Consider the following 20,710-nt stretch of genomic DNA (forward strand, 5'->3'; position numbering starts at 1 on the left):
ATTCAGAATCCAACTCCCTCTGTCTCCTATAAATGAGAGGGTCTGCACCTGTCAGACATAGGTGTCGGTACGAGAGGTTCATCATCCACAACCTTCGAGTAATGGTTTGGATCAATTTCACTCCTAGTGAATCTCAGCTTCATCAAACAGTTGTTGATCCTCTCATAATATGCCCGGGGTGATTTGCTTCATGCCATGGAGGGCTTTCTTCCACCTGTCTACATGAGATTCCCGTTTATGAATCTCAAAACTCCACGGGTTGTTTCAAACCTGTGGACCTGCTACTTGAGGGGGAATGGTCCCCTTGTAAGATTTTCCTTCAGTGCATCTCAGACATGTACCTTCATGCTCTTTTTGAATTCAGGGATCTCTGTCACCATTTGACTCACAGACCTCTGGTGTTGTGTCAATGGACATGGTCCCCAATGGACTTCCTGCAACTTGATACAACCTTGAACTCAAAAACATCTTCGAAAATTAAATTTTCAAACACGTACCTTTCCATTGACGAATGCCACCATAAAACCTTTGACTTCCATTCCCTTTTCGGGATAGGTGGCATCGGCTCCAAGTGTAATCCCACGATTGTTTCCATCTCTACCAAATTAGAGAGTGCACCCTTCTATCCAATGAAGTGTCGTGAAGAGTCGATCGTGTCTTTGATGACCTGCATCTCCGTCATTCGGACACTCCTTCGCATAAGGGCCAAACTCATAACTAAGACATCTACCTTTCCTTCCACCCTTAGATCTGAACTTCCCAATGAAGTGATCTTTAGGCATGCCATCAGAAGTTCAGCTACGCCATTCTGATAATATGCTCTGCTTCGACTTCACTCTAGGTGAATTATGAGGAACCCATTGATCCTTCTATCTTGTCCCAACTGTCTTCGGTGATTGCTCTTCCACTCTTGCTTGGGCATTGTCTTCACCTCAGCTCTGATACCATGTTAAGATTAGGTATGTTCTATGCTAGAGCAATTTATTTAAATTTTCACAGTTAGCAATCACATCAGCATTACGATAAACTGCAGATAGAACATAAATATAAAATGCAGAAGACAAGCCAAGACAAGAGGACACAGGATGTGGCGCAAGCCAGGGACAAACCCCACAATGTGTGGGGAAACCCTTTGATCAAATCTTCTTTTATCTTCAAAGTTCAGCAGAGAGAGAGAGAGATAATACATTTACAACAGAAGTCAACACTTTGACTTATCTGGATCTGAGCATAGATCATTTCCTATAATGATGAGATCAGTTGAAGACATTCTGCTTCAGCTGAATCTCCTAGGTCACGACTTCACCTATCCGTTTCGTTCATCTGTTGCACCTTACCGTGTAGCATCATCATGCTGCATCATGCATCTTCATGTTGCTCATGATCACTGTGTTGCCCATACATCAAGTTGTCCATCACTTCATACTTCATGCTGCTCATGCATCATCATGCTTCATGCTGCCCATGCTGCCCATGATCTCATCATGCTTCATGCTGCTGTTCTAACAGATGGCATTCTATCACTGCTGTTCATTGTGATAGGGCTGCTACAGGTATGCCCTTCTACCACTGTTGTTTATCATGTTGCATCTTTACTTCATCATTCCTTCCGCTCAGATCATCATGTTGCACATTCATATTAGAGCCATCGAGATCATAAGAACATACAAAGATCATATCCCTACGAATGTCGAGATATATATAGTGATCTTCTATGCTATAATAGTTATGCAGAGAACGTAGTCCTTCTGCTTCAAACCCTAACCACTGTTGGCTTGCGGGTTCCATACATGACCGTGTTCTTCATATATGACCTGCGTTCCATATATAAATCAACTGCGGATAACCATGACTGCCCAGCGTATATATATATAACCTATATACTGCAGCATATATACTCCAGCATTTTCTGCCAAGCATATATATTGTCCAACGGTACTGCAGCATATATACTCTAGCGTTTTCTGCCCAGCGTATATATTGTCCAGTGGTTCTACAGCGTATATATTCCAGCGTTTATATTACAGCAAGGTATATTCATTCCCATGTGTGTAACTGCGTGGTATGACTGCGTTCCCATATGCGTATTATGTCTGCATGGTATATTGTATCACTGCCCAGCGTGTATATTTCTATGAGTGCCCAGCATATCCACCTGCGTTATGCATAAATATATTCATTGAGTTGCTGCATGTAATCCATGTAATATCTATTGCCATTGCTGTGTGCCATTGACAGCGTTCCATTGACCGTGAATCATGAACAGCGTTATGTGCGACTCTTCAAGAGCAGATTAGGGCAACGTATCACCACGGCTTCCATGGCTCCCTTCTACTGCATCTTCCATCTATCGTGGCTGCGTATATGGCATCATGTTTTACTGTGTATGTTGTGCATTAGAATTACTGCATCATAGGCCAACGTACATTTTCATGGTGTCTCTCTCCTGCTCCAAAAACCCAAGACGTGGAGAGGAGGAGATCACATGAAGAATATGAGTGATCTAAATGACATCAAACCCTCTCTTATTTATACTAAAAATGTAGAGGTTGAATAGACACGTCGGTTGGGCTTCTAGAGCCTACATAAGTGCTAGTCAGCTTGATAATAATTACATAAACAAAATAAATTCATATCTCCATAAATACTTATCGGAATCGGATGATCTTTGGATCAATCCTACACCTCTCGACGAGAGGGATCCAATAAAAATATCAACTGCCATAAATAAGCCGACCCACATGGAGTTTGGCCCTAGTTGCCAATTTAACAGATCCTAAATCAATGAAGGTCATCCTAGCATAGGGAGTACGGTAGATACAGCGATGCGTCCATCGGTACTACTATGGTCCCTATCCTCATTTCCCTGCTCATTGATCAAATGAGAGGTACTTCCCATGAGTCCTAGACTGCTTGGGTAGGATGCCTCGACAACAGAACTTAATCAATCCTGTCCTCACAGGAGAACTAATCATCCTACTACACAATCGCCATGGAGAACACATCATCCAGGCCTCACAGGAGAACTAATCATCCTGCTACACAATCGTCATGGAGAACACATCATCCAGACCTCACAGGAGAACTAATCATCCTGCTACACAATCGTCATGGAGAACACATCATCCAGACCTCACAGGAGAATTAATCATCCTGCTACACAATCGTCATGGAGAACACATCATCCAGACCTCACAGGGGAATTAATCATCCTACTACACAGGAGACTGAATCATCCTGTCCCACAAGAGAGCGAATCATCTTGTCCCACAAGAGAGCGAATCATCTTGTTCACAGGAGAGCAAATCATCCTGTCCTACAAGAGAGCGAATCATCTTTGTCCCACTGCGCACCACTAGGGGAGGGTGAGTCACCCTGTGGTCGTATGTTGCTCCAGTAAGAACCACAAGCCCCCAGAGCTCCCAGAGCTCAATGTATGCAACATGCAGGACCCTTTTACAAGGTTCTCTCTATGACTCCAAGTAGTTCGGGAAAATCACAAATTTGATCTTTCCCCGGGGCTCTAACAAAGTGTAGTGGCCTGGACATCATCTCAATGCGATGGAGCCTCCTTGCTCATCGACTTACCATATCCCAGATAAGGCAGTATCTGATGTCTATCTGCTAGAGCAATCATTGAATACGGGATTCCTCAATAATCGAATCCCACCTCTAGTTGTCACAGAAAATCACAGTGGTATTCATCATGTGTACTCACTGAAGGGTTTCCACAACCAAGCAACTTCATACGAGGTCATACTCGTAGTTATGTATCCGGTCTCGGCGGTACTTATAACAACCGACATCTGCTTCCTGCTCATCCATGATATCGAAGCAGAATCCAAAGAGAACCAACACTGAAAAGTGCTCTACCGATCCTCCACACTGCCTACCCAGTCAGCATTCATATATTTTCGACAGTGTATCTCAATCCATGAGAGATTGTGCCCTGAAGATATCTCAGAAGATTCTTGGCATCAATCCAGTGAGGCTCAACCAAATATGAGCTCACCATGCTAACTGCAAAACATATGTCCGAAATCCAACTCCCTCTTACTTCTACAAATGAGAGGGTCTACACCTGTCAGAAATAGGTCGTCCTTATGAGGTGCCAATATGAGAGGTCTATCATCCACAACCTTCGAGTAATGGTTTGGATCGGTTTCACTCCTAGTGAATCTCAGCTTCATCAAACAGCTATCAATCCTCTCATACTACACCCGAGGTGTTTTGCTTCAAGCCATAGAGGGCTTTCTTCCACCTGTATACATGAGATTCCCGTTCATGAATCTCAAACTCCACGGGTTGTTCCAAACTTGTGGACCTGCTACATGAGGGGAATGGTCCCCTTGTAAGATTTTCCTTTGGTACATCTCAGACATGTACCTTCATGCTCTTTTTGAATTCAGGCATCCCGGTCACCATCTGACTCACAGACCTTCGGTGTTGAGTCAATGGACATGGTCCCCAGTGGACTTGATACAACCCTGAACTCTAAAACATCTTTGGAAAATCTATTTTCAAACACGTACCTTTCCATCGATGAGTGCCACCCTAAAACCTTAAACTTCCATTTCTGAAATGGACACCAGGTTCTTCTTGCGATCAGGTACATAAAAGAGATTCTGTGGTTCCTTGCTTTCTTTGAAGAGTCAACCATTTCCTTGATGACATGCATTACCAGTCATTCCTTTGATCATTGAAAATGTCCCTGGAATGATTGTTATCTTCATCAAGAGATGTGTCTCTGCCATTCGGATGCTCCTTCGCATAATGGCCGAACTTATTGCAACCAAGGCATCCGCCTTTCCTTCCACCCTTAGATCTGAACCTCCCAATGAAGTGATCTTTAGATGGGTCATCAGAAACTTCCGCTACGCTATTCTGATAATATGCTCTGCTTCGACTTCACCCTTTATGAACTTAGAAGAGAGATGTGGAACCCATTGATACTTGTCCCTAATGTCTTTGGTGATTGCTCTTTCACTCTTGCTTGGGCATTGTCTTCACCTCAGTTCTGATACCATGTTAATTTATGTATGTTATATGCTAGAGCAATTTATTTCAATTTCTTTTCCACATTAGCAATCACATCAGCATAAAGTAAACTGCAGATAGAACATAAATATAAATCACAGAAGATAAGCCAAGACAAGAGGACACAAGATGTGGTGCTAGCTGGGGACAAACCCCAATGTGGGGAACCCTTGATCAATTCTTCTTTTATGTTCTTCAAAGTTCAGCACATAAATATAAATCACAGAAGATAAGCCAAGACAAGAGGACACAAGATGTGGTGCTAGCTGGGGACAAACCCCAATGTGGGGAACCCTTGATCAATTCTTCTTTTATGTTCTTCAAAGTTCAGCAGAGAAAGTGAAAGAGATAGTACATTTACAATAGAAGTCAATCACTTTGACTTTTGATATCGTCATGAGATCCGTTGAAAACATATTGCTTCAACTGATTCTCTAAGGTGACTCGTTCACCTATCATAGTGCTGCATCTCGTCAATTTGCTACACATTACCGTGTGACACCTTGTTGTACTGTCACATGTGTTGAACCTTGATGACTGAGCTGCTCTCATCTTCATGCTGTTCATCATGCTACATCTTCCATCATCAAGCTGCCCATGCTCATGATCTCATTCATCATTATGTTGCCCATGCTCATATCATCATGCATCATTAGTTGCCCATGCTCATATCATCATGCTACTTATTATGCTGCCCATGATCTCATACATCATGCTGCCTTCCTTGGGAGATAGATGCTCCGGCTATTCCGGCAGTGCCGGCTTTTCCGGCAATTCTAGCTTTTCCGGCTTTTCCAGCTTTTCTGGCTTTTCCGGTATTTCCGACTTTTCCGACATTTCCGTCTTTTCCAGCAGTTCCAACTTTTCCAGCAATTCTGGCTTTTCCAGCTTTTCCGTCAGTTCCGGCTTTTTCAGCTTTTCCGGCTTTTTTCGACAGTTTCGGCTTTTTCGGCTTTTCCGACTTTTCCGGTATTTCCGGCTTTTCTGGGTTTTCCATCTTTTCCTTAGGATCTCTCCTTCTACTAAAACCCAAAGACAAGTAGAGAGAGGAAGAGATCCAAGTGTGTGTAGAAATGGCTTGAAGTCCTCTTTTATTTATACTAAAACGTAGAGGTTGAATAGACATGACTGTTGGGCTTCTGAGCCTACATAAGTTGTTGGTCGACTTAACAATTTGTCCATAACATAAATAAATTCATAACTTCATAAATACCTATCGGAATCGGATGATCTTTAGATCAATCCTACACCTCTCGACGAGAGGGATCTAATAAAAATATCAGCTGCCACAAATAAGCTAACCCACATGGAGTTTGGCCCTAGTTGCCAATTTTAACATAAAGTCTAGGGATTCATTGTCATGTATTGAAGCCATGTTATATATTGTAAAAAGTAATTTTGTTTGAGTCATTAACACTCCAAGACCTCTTCACAAGCACTCCTTCAAGTCGACCCTCAAAAGCAGATGGAATCAGTCTTACCCATGGCACATGTTAGCTTATTCTTGATGGGCAGACCACTATATATAGGGCAACTCGGCTTTACTAAAGACACAATTCGAACAAGGATCTGAAATAGAGGAAAATGTGTGAGAAACCTAGAAGAAGAAGCCTGCCATCAAGTGAGAAAAGGGAAGAAGAAGTCAAAGTTATTATGATCTGTTTTGGGCAATATACTTCACACGTGCGAAGGAAATTGGTATCATTTGTGCAAAATAAGGTCAAGGCTAGCAAAGTTATCCTAGAAGTTGAATCAAGGGAGAAGACATAGTATTCATCAAGCCGAATTATAGAAGGAAGTCTTTCCATCCAAGCAAATGGAAAACAAGGTACAAAAGTTGGTCAACATCCATCACACGTGTTGCAACTAGGGTTTCTAAAGAGGCCGAAGGTTGCAGGTCTAATCCAAGAAGCCGAAATCTGAAGGATAGTCGAGAAGGAGGGAGAAGCAAGCAGTTTGACCATCGTTGACTTAAGGAAGGAGAAACAAAACAAGGAAGCCTTGTGACTTGGTCTTGGAGAAGTTAATCAGTCAAGGGCATTGGTCTTGGTATTCGTCAATTGAAGTCTTTATAAGAAGAAGAATTCGGTTTGGGTTTCCTCTCAAGTTGGAGAGGTTTTGGCCCTGGCTGACCGCCCACATCTTGTGTCTCTTGTCTTTTTATTGTTCATGGTTTGTTAGTTGTTTGATGAAGAAGAACACTATCATAATATAAGTAAAAGAAGAACCTAATCTAAAGAAGTAAAAAGTACTCACAAGCAGTTATCATCAAAGAGAAATCACCTAATCCTAATGCCCTAGATTTCTCAACACTATAATGGCCTAGGTACTTGTGGGTAAGGTGCCCAAGACATTGGCTGCTAAACCACCTGACAATCACAACATAGATTCTAGTGAAAGCAAACAATCATTGGGGACAAAAATCATTATTGCATCTAAGTGAACCAAGATTGAGTGTCATGAGCTATTTAATACTTCAAATAAAGATCCCCTTCCAAAATCATGGCCTTGAAGTCGCAATGGTGTTTTCTCCCTAGGTAAGGGAGGCTAAAGGACAACCCTATTAGGTGTTTCCAGACCCTAAGGGGAAGTAACATTTCCTCAGTCCACCCTTCAATTGATAGGTGTTAGTGAATAATAATGATGATCACGGAGGGGATAAGGCTCCATGGCCAAGTGCCATGGTCAAAGGGATCGACTAATGGGGAATCAACTCCCTCAGTGTATGCATGAATTACCAACTCGGCCTTTGTTTTTCCACAAGATAAGGGCTTGTAATTTACCATTGAAAGTGTAAGTATGACATAGGAATAGATGGAACTTCGCTATCTCAATCAAGACTTTCCAAGTAGTGCCCCTCCTATACCCATTGGACCATTAGGGGAGGTCCCACTAGACTAGGATCAAAGATTAATCCCCCCATTTAAGGTGAGAGAATAAGATCACAGTCAAAACCCATCCTTCTTCCAGATCACCCCATAATCCATATCAAATGACCAAATGCAAACAAGCATAAGCACCCAATTGCAAAATGATTAAAGTACTTTTTGAGAGGAAGCTCACCAACGTCCATGTGCTCATGCTGGATGCATGAGGAGCATATAGCTGATGCAAATGCCCAAGATATAATGGCATATCATCAGCTGCTGGTGGCTGTCAGGGGCTGCATGGTTGACTGGCTGGCTGTCAAGAAGAGGAGAAAAAATTTCTCTTATAAGTTATAGGGTTACCCATTTTCGTAGCTAACACAGCTGAAGGCAACAGCAAGATAAAAAGGACTGTTAGGGCATCACGAGCATAGTTTGTAAAGGTCACTGTCAAGCTGTCTCCCGAGACAGCAACGATACAAACAGTACTGGCAAAAAGTCCCTAGGGATATTTCAGAGAGAAGATTGTTTCAACTTGCTTTCCAGTTTTGGATAGTTTTTCTATGGGGATTGAAGGTAAGCTTGTCTCTTGACATTGAAGGTAAGCTTGCTGCTGTTCATTTTTTCCTCTTCTTCAATTCTGAAAATGTGCTTTTAGTGGTATTTGGATTTTGTTGGGCCTCATGGTGTTCTCAAGAGAAACGATTGATGAACCTAAAAACGGGTTTCCTCCCCATTTCAATGATAAGAATATTGATGAGGAGGAGGATGAAGGCAAAAATGATGGAAATAATGAGGAAGCTGATGAAGACATACATGAAATTCCAAGTTCAGCTTCAAGCCAATCATATATTCCTGATCCTTCAGGAAAAAAAAACAAAGTGCCATTAGGCATATGTGAAATTATGCCATTGATTTGAGACAAAATCTCAACCGCGATGAGCAAAGAAAATGCAGGTGCACACTATTAAGTAAAGATCATAGTGGCACATACTCCTGCCTGAGAGTTCATTTCTTTAGAACTGAACCTGCAGAGAGCAGACAAGCGAGTGCTTGTCACAAAATATGTCCATGACAACAAGCCAAAAATAAAGCTGATTTTGAGGGAGCAGAATGAAAATGCAGTCAACCAATTTCTGTCATAAAAATCAGCATGCCACCACTACCAAGACAGACTAGGACTCTGGAATGACTAGGCAAAGGCAAAGAACAAGAGTATGACAGGAACTCAGGAAAAACTTGGCAAGTGCTCAGAGAAAACTCTTGGGAAAAACCTGGATCGAACTTGGTGATTTTTTCGCTACTTATCAGTACTCACTAGCCTCAGAAAATTCACAAAGTATTGGAATGTTTTCCTGGGTTTTGGACTAGTGAGTCAACTCAGCTAAACAAGGTCAACTCTGTGAGGGATACAGTTGCTGGCTAAGTCATGTAACCGTCTATTACAGTTGCTAGCGAAGTCATGTAACTGTTTATTAAAAACGAAATGCCAGATATGCTACTGAAACAACTCCAAACAAAGTTAATGAAATACCTGTCACAAGAAAAGTACTAACCTCCTTAGCTCTAATGTGAACATCAATTGCTGGCATTTGTCCAGTTGGTGGTAAACGTGGCTGTTGAAGCATAACTGAGAAAAAGAAGAAATATAATCAGATTCACCAAACTGCATAGATAATTTACATCATAATTCAGATTTACAACATGACAAATACGCCATCAATTCCCAACAACATACAGAACCAGAGAAGCACAGATGGTATCAATGGTTTAACCTTGGGCATGAGGCAACATAAACCGCTTCCCCTTCTTTCCTGCAGCCAGCAGCAAGCAAGCCTGGCCAACAGCTGCTCCAAATGCCACTGTGTGGATCTGTCCATTGGGTGTAACAAGCAGAGAGGTTTAAGTTCACAATACTTGGAAACTAAAAACTGTATAAGTAGAAATATGGCTGAAGCCTAATATCATACTATCCAACTGAAAACCAGAATTGTAAGCAGTATACACTCTAATTAACAAAAACTTCAATCCAGATATATTCAAAATATGGCTCTCAAAATGTTCCTTTGTCATTCCTATCATTACAAACTAATAATCATTTTGGAAAAAATTATAGCCTAACTCATTTTGGAAAAAATTAGAGCCTAAGTAATAACCAAGAAGATCCATCTCATATAGATGTGTGAATTCCCAACAAATCTATTCACCTTTTCACACCTATGCTCAAGAACAAAACAGTGTTTTTATATGTTCATATTCTCAGAGAGGGCAATTCATGCTGTCATTAATATACATGTAAGGCTGGAGTTCAGTAGTTCAAATTAACTATCCATCCAAGAAAGCGGGATTTTGTCCAATGGAGAACATTTGGCTTCACGCATCATACTTTGATGGAAAGTTCCTTGGGAGTATTTTGCTTAAATGGAAACTGGAATAATTGCACCCAATCCAGTTTCAAGAACATACACCTATATCCAGACATTTGGAAAATGCAAACATTTCATACTGGAAACAACTTAGAAAGGAATAAATCTTGACTAGGAAGTTCCGTAAAAAATATTTTATGAACTACAGAAAAAACCAATGTATTGTTAAGCCAACTAATTTTACTTTAAACTGCAAACCAATTCTTCTGTTAATTATGTTATTTTTCCACTTTGCCTCGTCATGTAACTTTTATTGATTAAACCATTCAACCTGCCTACCTACTATTTAGGGTGAGTGGCAATTTACTCAAATGGAGAACAAGTATGCTTCCTCAAAAAACATGCACCTACCCGAACATTATCTACCAGGCTACAGTTTCAATCACCATGTCAACTGTTTTGATGTCTCAGCTGTGACTCTAGATGGTGTATCATCAGATTGATCTGGCATTTAGCATCTCCATTGTAACGTATGCATTTGTTGAATCTACTTGCAATTGTTTAGAAGCTTTTAAGCAGTTGATATTTCTGTAGTTTGCAGCATCGAGCAGACTTTCTACCATGGGGTCATACTGATTTGACTAGGGGCAATGATACATTCCCCCATGGGGCCATGCTGATTTGGCTAGTGGTGAATGGCCCAGGGCAGTCTTTCTCCCATTAGCTCTGGTGTCTGGCCCACGGTACTCACATTGGGTGCGCCTGGATGGAGTGATCTATTTTTTATAAAGCAAGGTTGATTTGTTTATTTAATGGGGATTTTCAGCCACTAGTGAAATAAACAATTCTAGACTAATGTTGAGTTGTAATGTAAGCTCAATAAGTGAATGGGTTCCTTGTGATGAGGGGCTTCTTAATGGGTCTCAACTACACAATAGAGCTCTATATAAATAGATGTGCATGTGAGGAGAAACTCATCAACATAGCAATGTCATTCATCTTTTCTAGTGGAGGAAAAATTCAGCGATGGAGAAATCTGTTCATCTTTCATATTTTCTACATCATTCTCTCTCTTGGAGGCCCGCACATGTGAAGGATTTGACCAAGATTGACAGAATTTGACCATTCTGCACAAGCAAGGAATGACTACAGATTGATCAAGTTTGACCAAGTTTGACCAATCTGCACATGCGAGGGCTTGACAGCATGAAGTTTCACTGCAGGCCAAATTGACCATAGGCCACAGTTTGACTAGTCTTCACTGAGTTGGCTTTTGACTGGTTTGACCAGCATCAGTTTTTTGTCCGGTGATTTGACTTGTAATGTCGGCACAGACTTCTAGACAAATTCTGACTTGTAAACCTTGCTGAAAAAACAATTTCTTCTCAAAAAAAGATTGTTGGGTTTTCTCCCAGATTGGGTTTCCCAAGTGAAAAATATGTCTATTGTGTATGGTTGTCTTTCTATGAACTTTATTGTTTCCACTGCATTTACAATTGAGATTTTCTGTGTAATTGTTCAATTATACCAGTGGCATAAGAATTACTATTTGTGTTGAAGAAAGTGTAACTAGGTTCGGTCTTCATAAATGTAATTTTGACATTTTGTATTTATTCAAGAAAAAAAACAAAAAAAATATATATATATATATATATTATTTGTCAATGAGTTTCTTGCTCATTGAAGTAGGTCAAGCACATGGTTAAGTGCTTCTAGGAAGTCAAAAGGTCAATGTATTTATGTAAGACCCTTAGAGGGCATGTTACACTATGTATAAGGTCAAAGGAATACCTCCAAGACAAGTGCAAGTCCTCTCCATGCAGCAACGTCCTCCAAAAGAAGCAAAACGATGAAAATAATGAAGATATGGTCAAGTTGGCCTAAAGACAGAATGTCGGCCTAATGTCAGCCTAGAGGAGGGACAATCCTCTATATATAGAGGCTGTCCACTCCCTCATAAAGTCAACGAAGCAAGCTCTGAAATCAGCGAAGAGATAAGCCGAGAAAAGGAAGGAGAAGCAAGTCTAAAGGGTCCCCAAAAGTGCAGCGAAGGAAGGAGGAAGCTCAGCGAAGGTAGAGGACTGTTTCTAGGGCTAGAAACAGTCACACGTGTGAAGAGGAGGAGGACAGATTGTGGGTACAACAGCAGTAGTATCACAGTTCAAGTTTCGTTGGTGTTTGGGCTAATTACTAGGCCTACAAGGCCTCTCAAGTCAAGCAAAGAAGTCCCTCTCTCTATCGAAGATAGAAAGATCTTTATTCTCCAAGGGAACCATCCACACATGGAAAAATTAGGGCTGCTGTACAGTCACCGGAGTGTGAAGACATTTCTCAAGAGAGTATCTCGTTGAATCAAGAGAAGGGTGTCTCCTTAAGTAGAGAACATCTCCAAGAGAAGAAGAAACATATCTCATCAAGAAGCTCACATAAGCAAGGTCTATCTCTAGACAAGCAGCAAAGAAGGAGGATGAAGTGCTGGGGAGCAAAGTGCCGGAAGGAGGAAGTCTATGTGCCAGGAACAAAGTGCAGAATAGAGGAAGGACTTGACTTGTGCTTGGAGGACATCCTAGTCAAGGGTCTAGGGTTTGGCATTGATCAATAAGAAGCTTCAATAAGAGAAACTTACCAAAGGGTTTTCCTCTCTAAGAGAGAGAGGTTTTGGCCCTAGCAGAGAGCCAACATCTGTGTTCTTGTCTTTATGGTTTTGGTAGCAATTTGATGAAACACACACACTAATAATAAGAAGAAGATCAAGCTAAGATAATTGTAAAAGTGCTTCACAAATTGTTATCAAGTCAAGAAGAATCCTAATATACATCATTGCCCTTGATTCTTCAACATGGTATCAAAGCTAAGGTGACACATCAAGGAAAGGGCATCTCAACTCTCAAGAACACTTGTCAAGGACATCTACAAAAGTTGAAGCATCTAGCCAAGAAGTCTCAATCACTTCAAGGACAAGAAGGTCTACCATCTATCTTTCATCAAGGAAGACTACGAAGCGAGAAGAAGAGCCTTACATAAAGGCACCTACAATAAGAGCAAATCAAAGAAGGACCTACATCAAGCTACAAGTCATCAAGCAACTCTCATCTTCAAGCAAATCCACTTGAAGAACATCAAGATCTAAGGAAGGCAAACCATCAAGTCGTTAAGGAGAAAGAAAGTCTACTACATCTCAAAATCTATCAAGTATATGTCCCCTTTTGAATATACATCAATGTCTTTTTGCAAGGAAAGCAATAAATTGGTAGGTACCAATAACATTCTTGCAGGGAAGAAGAGGACTGATTTACTTCTCAAAGAGAATGAACTCCTTGAACACATCAAAGGGAATGTTACTATTCTTGCTAAGGAACAAACTCAAGCCTTAGCCAAGTACAATAATGATGAGACAAGAGCTCAAAGGATTCTAATATAATCCATCAAAGACTCTCATTCCTTATGTCTCCAAACTTGAAACATCAAAAGAAATCTATGATAAACTAGTAGAGCTATTCTCGGTAAGCACAACTAGAGAAGTGATATCTCTACGAAATGAATTGTACAAGATGAAGATATCAAAGGAAGGAACAGCTCCCTACTTCATGAAGATCTCTGAGATGAGAAATCAACTTCAAGAGCTAGGAAAAGTTATGTCTGATAGGGAAATGACAACTGTAGTACTCAATGCTCTACCTGAGGATTGGGGCAACTTTACATCAAGCATATATGCAAAGAAGGAAGCCACCCCACTAAGTGAAATGTGGTCTCTATGCAAAATAGAGGAAACAAGACTTAAAGCAAAGGAAGATGTGGGATCAAAGGAGCAAGCATTTGCTACCTTGGCCAAGAGAAAGGGAAAATTTGGCAAATTTCGTCCACGAAAAACAAACAACAAAGATATGTCCAAAGTCAAATGCTATGGATGCCAAGAATATGGACATTACAAAAAGAATTGTCCTAAACTAAAGAAGGACAACAACAACAAAAGAAAAAGGGAAGAAGCTCACATGACTCAAGAGGTGAAAGAAGAAGAAAATAAGCAAAGGAAGGACGATCCACTAGATCTCTACTATGACTAAGTCTACTTCTTTACTTAAAATATTCTTTCAAAGTTTTGAGTAGTAAAGGAGCATGTAGGAATAGAATAAAATTGCATGGCTAGAAACATCTTCTAGAAACTAGAAGCATGATGTACATAGAGTTCAAAATACTCATGTAGAAGGAGCATTTATAATAGAACAAAATGCATGGTTAGAAATATCTTATAGAATATAGGAGCACGGTAGATATAGCTCAAGATATTCATGTAGAAGGAGGATACCTAATATAGGACCTCTTCCACAATGAAATAAAATTGATCATGATTAAGAATCTTAGAAGACCTCCATCATCAAAAGGAAAGAAACATTTGTAGGGTAAGGGTCTTCAAGATCCTATGATGGAATCTTCAAAAGAAGATTCATAAACACAAGCAGATGTCTCATTGGAAATCCCATTCATGGGATTCAAGAAAAGGGTGATATGCAGGCAAACTAAAATGAAGTAAGAAGGGCCACACCATGGACAGCCAAATGAAGCTAAGATGATCAAAGGAGAATCAAAATGAGGTATGTATGCATCAAAGTTTAGTCATGTTATCATTTGTATATTATTCAGTCATGGAAATAGTTCTATGACATCATCAAGTAGGAAAGAATCTCTTTCACCAATGACATGCTTGAAAGCATGTACTACAATGCAATGAAGGTCAACAAAAGGAAATACTCACATAAGGAGTATAAGATTGTTGACTAAGAAGCAAGAAGAAATTTGCTAGTCCTAGAAGCAAGCAATGAACAAGTTCTCTCACAAGGAGCAGAAGGTGGTTGATCAATCTATCCATGAAGAAGCAAATGAAGAAAGAGATCAAGCATGTAAAGAACACCATGATCACAAAGAATCACTATCTTGTTGATTTGGGGTAGCATCGGATGTGCTCTAGCCACGAAATTTGGTGGAGAGGTTAGGGCACATGAGATCTCCAATACCCAAAAAGGATTTGGACAGATTCTAAACAGTTCAGGAGATATTAAAATAATTAATATTTTTAATGGAGTCCCTAAGTCTAAAATTAGGGAAAATAAAATATTAATGGGAATTAATATGAAACTATGTTTGAGTGGTCCAAAAGACATGGATCACGCCAGATCTAATCTTAGCCGTTGATTAGAGACTTAATCTCGGTCGTTGATATGTCAACAAGAAAAGTATAAGAGGAGGCTTGAGGGTCACTTGGAGAATACACCAGAGTGACCAATCATTCTATTCTCTAGAGCGGGGTTTGCTAAGAGAGATAGAATCATTGATCGGGAGAGCAGCTGAGGGGCATTGAATACAGAGAGACAAAGAGGCAGAGATAGTGTCGGGATAGCAGCAGAGCAGCCAGAGAGAGAGACGCAGGAGCAGCCAGAGCTCACACAGAGGCAACTAAGTGTTGCGCAGAGCACCAGAGGGGCTAGCGTAGTTGACGCAAAGGCTCAGAGAGCTGAAGCAGGGCCTCCTAGGGCTGACGCAGGCCAAGATAGGCTGAAGCAATGCCAGCACTGGGCTAGGAGAGGCTAATGCAGTCCCGATTGGGCAGACGCTGGGGTTTCTGGGGCAGATTGGTGATGAGTGAAGGATTATCCAAGGTTAGCCAGTAGATTTGTCAGAAACATAGAAGTATTACTGCTAAGAAAATTCTCTATTGGGTAGGCCAGTTTCGGCACCCAGATTGTACTCTGATATTGATTAATAAGAAAACCCTCAGATAGTTGCACCAGTTTTCCCACATTCGGTTTTTCCAGGGACACTGGTCCAAAAACAATGGTGTCATATGGTGTGTTTGTTCTTGTTTCTTTTAGTTGTTGATCTGTAATATGTTGAACATGCACTAGTGTTTATTTTCATTAATTACTTTGTAAATAACTTGTTAACCAAAAATAACAAGTAGGTAGGAAATAAATCATAAAAAGTGCATGAAGGGTTTCTAACTAAGTAAACTTAGAAACTTCAACATATATGACAAGATCCATTAAAGACATCTCCCGAAAGAAGGCAAGACAACTCTGAATAAGAAATGAAAAGATCAAAGGACCCTTAACACCTATGAAGGCCTTGGAGATATGAAAGGTGCAGATAACTGATTCTACTCTACGAAGATGTCATGATGAAGAAGCCATCCAACAAAAGCACCATTTAATGTTGAAGCAATATCAGGATGAAGTCATGAAGGGCTACTAGATCAAAGCATGGGAACAAGCAAGTACAAAGAAGCATCCATGTAAAGAGTGGTCTGAAGCATAGACAAGATGACAAGAGAACCTAATATATGACAAGAAAGCAACTTTCCATGAAAGAAGCAATGACATGAATAACCGGGATGGAAAGTGATCGATGGATGATGCCCTACCAAGAAGTTCAAATAAAGACTTCATGACATCAAAGGAAGGAACGAGATCAAGCAACAGGAGGACCCACGAAGAAGAAGTTGATGATGAAAACGAAGTTATAACAACTTCCCAATTACAAAGGAACTTGGACAAGTACCTTGTCAGAGGATACTTGGGCATATCTTCCTCAATTGAGAGGAAGTGATAGACACAACATTCTTGTCAATGAGTTTCTTGCTCATTGAAGTAGGTCAAGCACATGGTTAAGTCCTTCTAGGAAGTCAAAAGGTCAATGTATTTATGTAAGACCCTTAGAGGGCAGGTTACACTATGTATAAGGTCAAAGGAATACATCCAAGACAAGTAAAAGTCACCTCCATGCAACAACATCCTCCAAAAGAAGAAAAACGATGAAAATAATGAAGATATAGTCAAGTCGGCCTAAAGACAGAATGTCAGCCTAATGTCGGCCTAGAGGAGGGATAGTCCTCTATATATAGAGGTTGTCCACTCCCTCATAAAGTGAACAAAGCAAGCTCTGAAATCAGCGAAGAGATAAGCCAAGAAAAGGAAGGAGAAACAAGTCTAAAGGATCCCTAAAAGTGCAACGAAGGAAGGAGGAAGCTCAGCGAAGTTAGAGGACTGTTTCTATGGCTAGAAACAGTCACATGTGCAAAGAGAAGGAGGACAGATTAAGGGTACAACAACGATAGTATCACAATTAAAACATAGAATTAATTATCTCCTCCAACAGACATGTCGGCTCACCCTCTTTATGTCGGCTAATTTGAGGGGGAAACACTATATATAGGCAACTCAACCTCAGTCCAGATCACTGAAAATTTCATAGAAGTACAAGTCTACAATTTGATGTGAGAAAGGGTAAAAGTAAGAGCCTTCCAACCAACGAAGTAACAAAAGAGAAGAGCAAAGTTCTTAAGGGTGTTTTGGGACTGTTTTCAGGACAGAAAAACTTCTATACGTGAAGTTTGTTGCAGCAATAGAGAAGAAGTATGTTGCAGCAGTGAAGGAAGAGTCTATTGCAGTAGTGAATGCCGAAGGTAAGTCTGTTGCAGTGGAAGCCGAGGAGAAGTGCAGTCCTCCTACAAATCCGAAGTGGAAGAAGGGCCAGTCAAGAAGGCCGAAGGTCTAAAGCAGAAGGAAGCCAAGGTTGAAGAAGAAGCCAAGCAAGAAGGAGGAGTTGAAGGTTGACTATCATTTATAAAGGATCTTGTGTCTTGGTCTTGGAGTCGTAAATAGGTCAAGGGTCTTGGTCTTGGTATTCGTCAATTGGAATCTCTATAAGAAGAAGAATTTGTTTAGATTTTTCTCTCAGAGTGAGAGGTTTTGGCCCTGGCTGATAGCCTATATTCTGTGTCTCTTGTCTCTTTATGGTTGATACATTGGTAGTTGTTTAATGAAGAAGAACACTAATAACCTAAGTAAAAGAAGATCCTAATCTAAATAAGTAAAAAGCACTCACAAGAAGTTACTAATAGAAGAGAAATCACCTAATTGCTGCCCTAGATTTCTCAACAGAAGGGAAGGTTGATTCAATGTGTGCATTTGTTGCTGCTACCAGCGATCTTCATGCTACAGCTTGTTCAAATTTGTGTGAACTTACTCATTCTCTTGATCTTTCATTGTACTCTATATCTTTGCTAAACAATTTATTTCTAATATAGGAACAATCTGGTTGGGTTTTCCCCCTGTGGTTTTGCCCCAGGCATTGGACCTAAATTCTTTGTGTCTGATTGTATTCTTGGTTGTCTTCTATTGTGCATTTGATTTATTTTCTATCTACGATTGCTTATATAATATTGCAGCATAAAGAAGTTTTGCAATAAGTGATTGTTAGAGTGTTAAAATTGGCAACTAGGGCCAAACTCAATGTGGGTCATCTCATTAATGGAAGCTGATATTTTTCTTGGATCCCTCTCATCGAGAGGTGTAGGATTGATCTAAAGATCATCCGATTCCGATAAGTATTCATGGAGTTATGAATTTATTTGTGTTATGAAACAAATTGTCAAGTCGGCCATCATCATCCCCATCCACCAACCGCAACACCTTAACTAGTGGCTCAGCAAGCTTCACAATCTCTGCTGCCTTTCTCCAAAAAGTTTCATCATGGACTTTCCTTTTCAATTCTCTGCCTTCTGGTTTGTTAGACCAATTGGTTTGATTCCATTCATCACTGGAAAACATCTTTTGCAAGTTTCTATGTTGGGAAAGCATAGATTGCAATGTCAAAAAATGTGTAGCAAATCTAGTGATGGCAGGCCTAATAATATCCTTGCCTCCAGTGTGTTTCCTCATGAGACTCAAAACCAGTGTATGATTGTAGATAAATTTTGTTATGCTTTTGGCATTATCTACAGTGTTTCTGACCCAATCTAGTTTTCCAATATCCTCAAGCATGAGGTCTATGCAATGTGCAGCGCATGGGGTCCAAAAGATGGTCTTGTGTTTTTCCTCTAACAGTTTACCAGCAAGAACATAGTTAGAGGCATTGTCTGTGATGATTTGAACAACATTAGCCACCCCCACCTCCTCAATAACCTCATCCAATAGCTAAAACAACAAGTGGCCATCTTTTACCTTATCAGATGCATCAACTGATTTTAAAAACATGGTTCCCTGTGGGCAGAAGACAAGAAAGTTTATGATGGTACGGTTTCTTTGATCAGTCCATCCATCTGACATGATGGTACACCCTGTTCTTGCCCATGAGTCCCTGAACTCTTGCAAATACTCATTAATGGATTGAATTTCTTTCTGCAAACGAAACCCCCTTAGCTCTTGCATAGTAGGGCCTTTGAAGCCTTTTCCAGCAGCATGTATGGCATCAAACATAGGCTCATAATATGGTGAACAAGCAGCATTAAAGGGGATATCAGCATCATACCACCATCTAGCTATGTAGTCACAAGCAGTCTCCCTCAATTCTTTCTTCCAATGGTCATCTAAAGTGGGCTGAATTTGACCTTTACTAACTTCAGGACCATGTGCATCTGATGGAGAGGAGGGAGTGAAATAACTTTTGATAGTCACATCACCCTTCATTCTACCCTTTCCCTTATCTTGAACAGAACCAAAAGAGGGAGGAACATAACGGAAAGGGTTGGATGCCTCAGTTTGAGGGATAGAGGAAGAACCTCAAAATCATAGTGGGGGTTGGTAGCCATCATTCTTTGTATCTCCCTCTTCCTCCCAATCTCAGCCTGTATCTCTTGTTGCCTAGCCTTATCTTCTTTAAATTTTTCAAAGCTGGCCAACAAATTCTTTCTAATCTCCTCAATTTCATCAGAGGGACATGCGGTAATTTGGCCTTTAATCCCTGCCAAGTGTTGTTTCAGCCTATGAATCCCCCCAGGACCTGCCTTAATTTTCCTATGGCAAAACTTGCAACACATCTGACTATCAACCATTTCAACATATGCCCAAGAAGGATCTTTTGCTCTAGGTGCCATTTTTTGACTAGGAAAACAATCTGAAAATGAAAAAAAAAAAAAATTGATTCAATGTTCATTTATTTGACAAAAAACACTCTCTAAGCTTTCTTGATATGCACCTAAAATTTACTAAGCAAAAACAGATTTGTAGAGGTGGAAAAAAATACCTCCAGGCACAAACTGCCTCCTCAAGCTTGCTCCAAAATTCAGCTCCTCAATACTGCTCCAAATGGCTGCCCAAGAAGCTCCTCACTCCAGCTACAATGCTCCTCCAAGACTCCTCACTGCTGCTCCAAAACAAGCTCAAGAACTGCTCACTAATTCTCAAAGAAGACTCTCACTCAAATGCATAAGACTGTTGTGAGTGAATGAGAGCATTTGGCTGTCTTAAATAGGGTTTGGGAGGGGGAAATGGACCCCAAAAGCATTTAACAATTTACCATTACCCTTTGGAATCCATAAACTGAATTGCACTTTACCAAAAATCACAAAAAAAGTTATTTTTTTTCATCTTTAACGCTGCCCAGCCGTTGCTTCTTTGACTCGGCCGAGTCAATACGGACCCGGCCGGGTTGACCGAGTCATAGTTG

General features: G+C 40.5%; 1 protein-coding gene across 2 annotated transcripts in view; it reads right to left on the bottom strand.

Moving 5' to 3' along the window:
• LOC149264464 (ATP-dependent Clp protease proteolytic subunit-related protein 3, chloroplastic-like) overlaps positions 1–20,710 on the bottom strand; it is a 338,818-nt gene that overhangs the window by 162,391 nt on the left and 155,717 nt on the right. For both annotated transcript variants that reach the window (XM_089428153.1, XM_089428144.1), the window contains exons 5-6: positions 9,680–9,776; positions 9,461–9,534 (exon numbers count right to left, since the gene is read on the bottom strand). In XM_089428153.1, coding sequence (XP_089284279.1) covers positions 9,461–9,534; positions 9,680–9,776 — 171 coding nt within the window. The remainder of the gene's footprint in view (positions 1–9,460; positions 9,535–9,679; positions 9,777–20,710) is intronic.

This window comes from Pinus tabuliformis, chromosome 6 (assembly GCF_031772625.1).
Source record: "Pinus tabuliformis cultivar Carrire ecotype Pingquan chromosome 6, CPIR1, whole genome shotgun sequence".
Lineage (NCBI taxonomy): Eukaryota > Viridiplantae > Streptophyta > Pinopsida > Pinales > Pinaceae > Pinus > Pinus tabuliformis.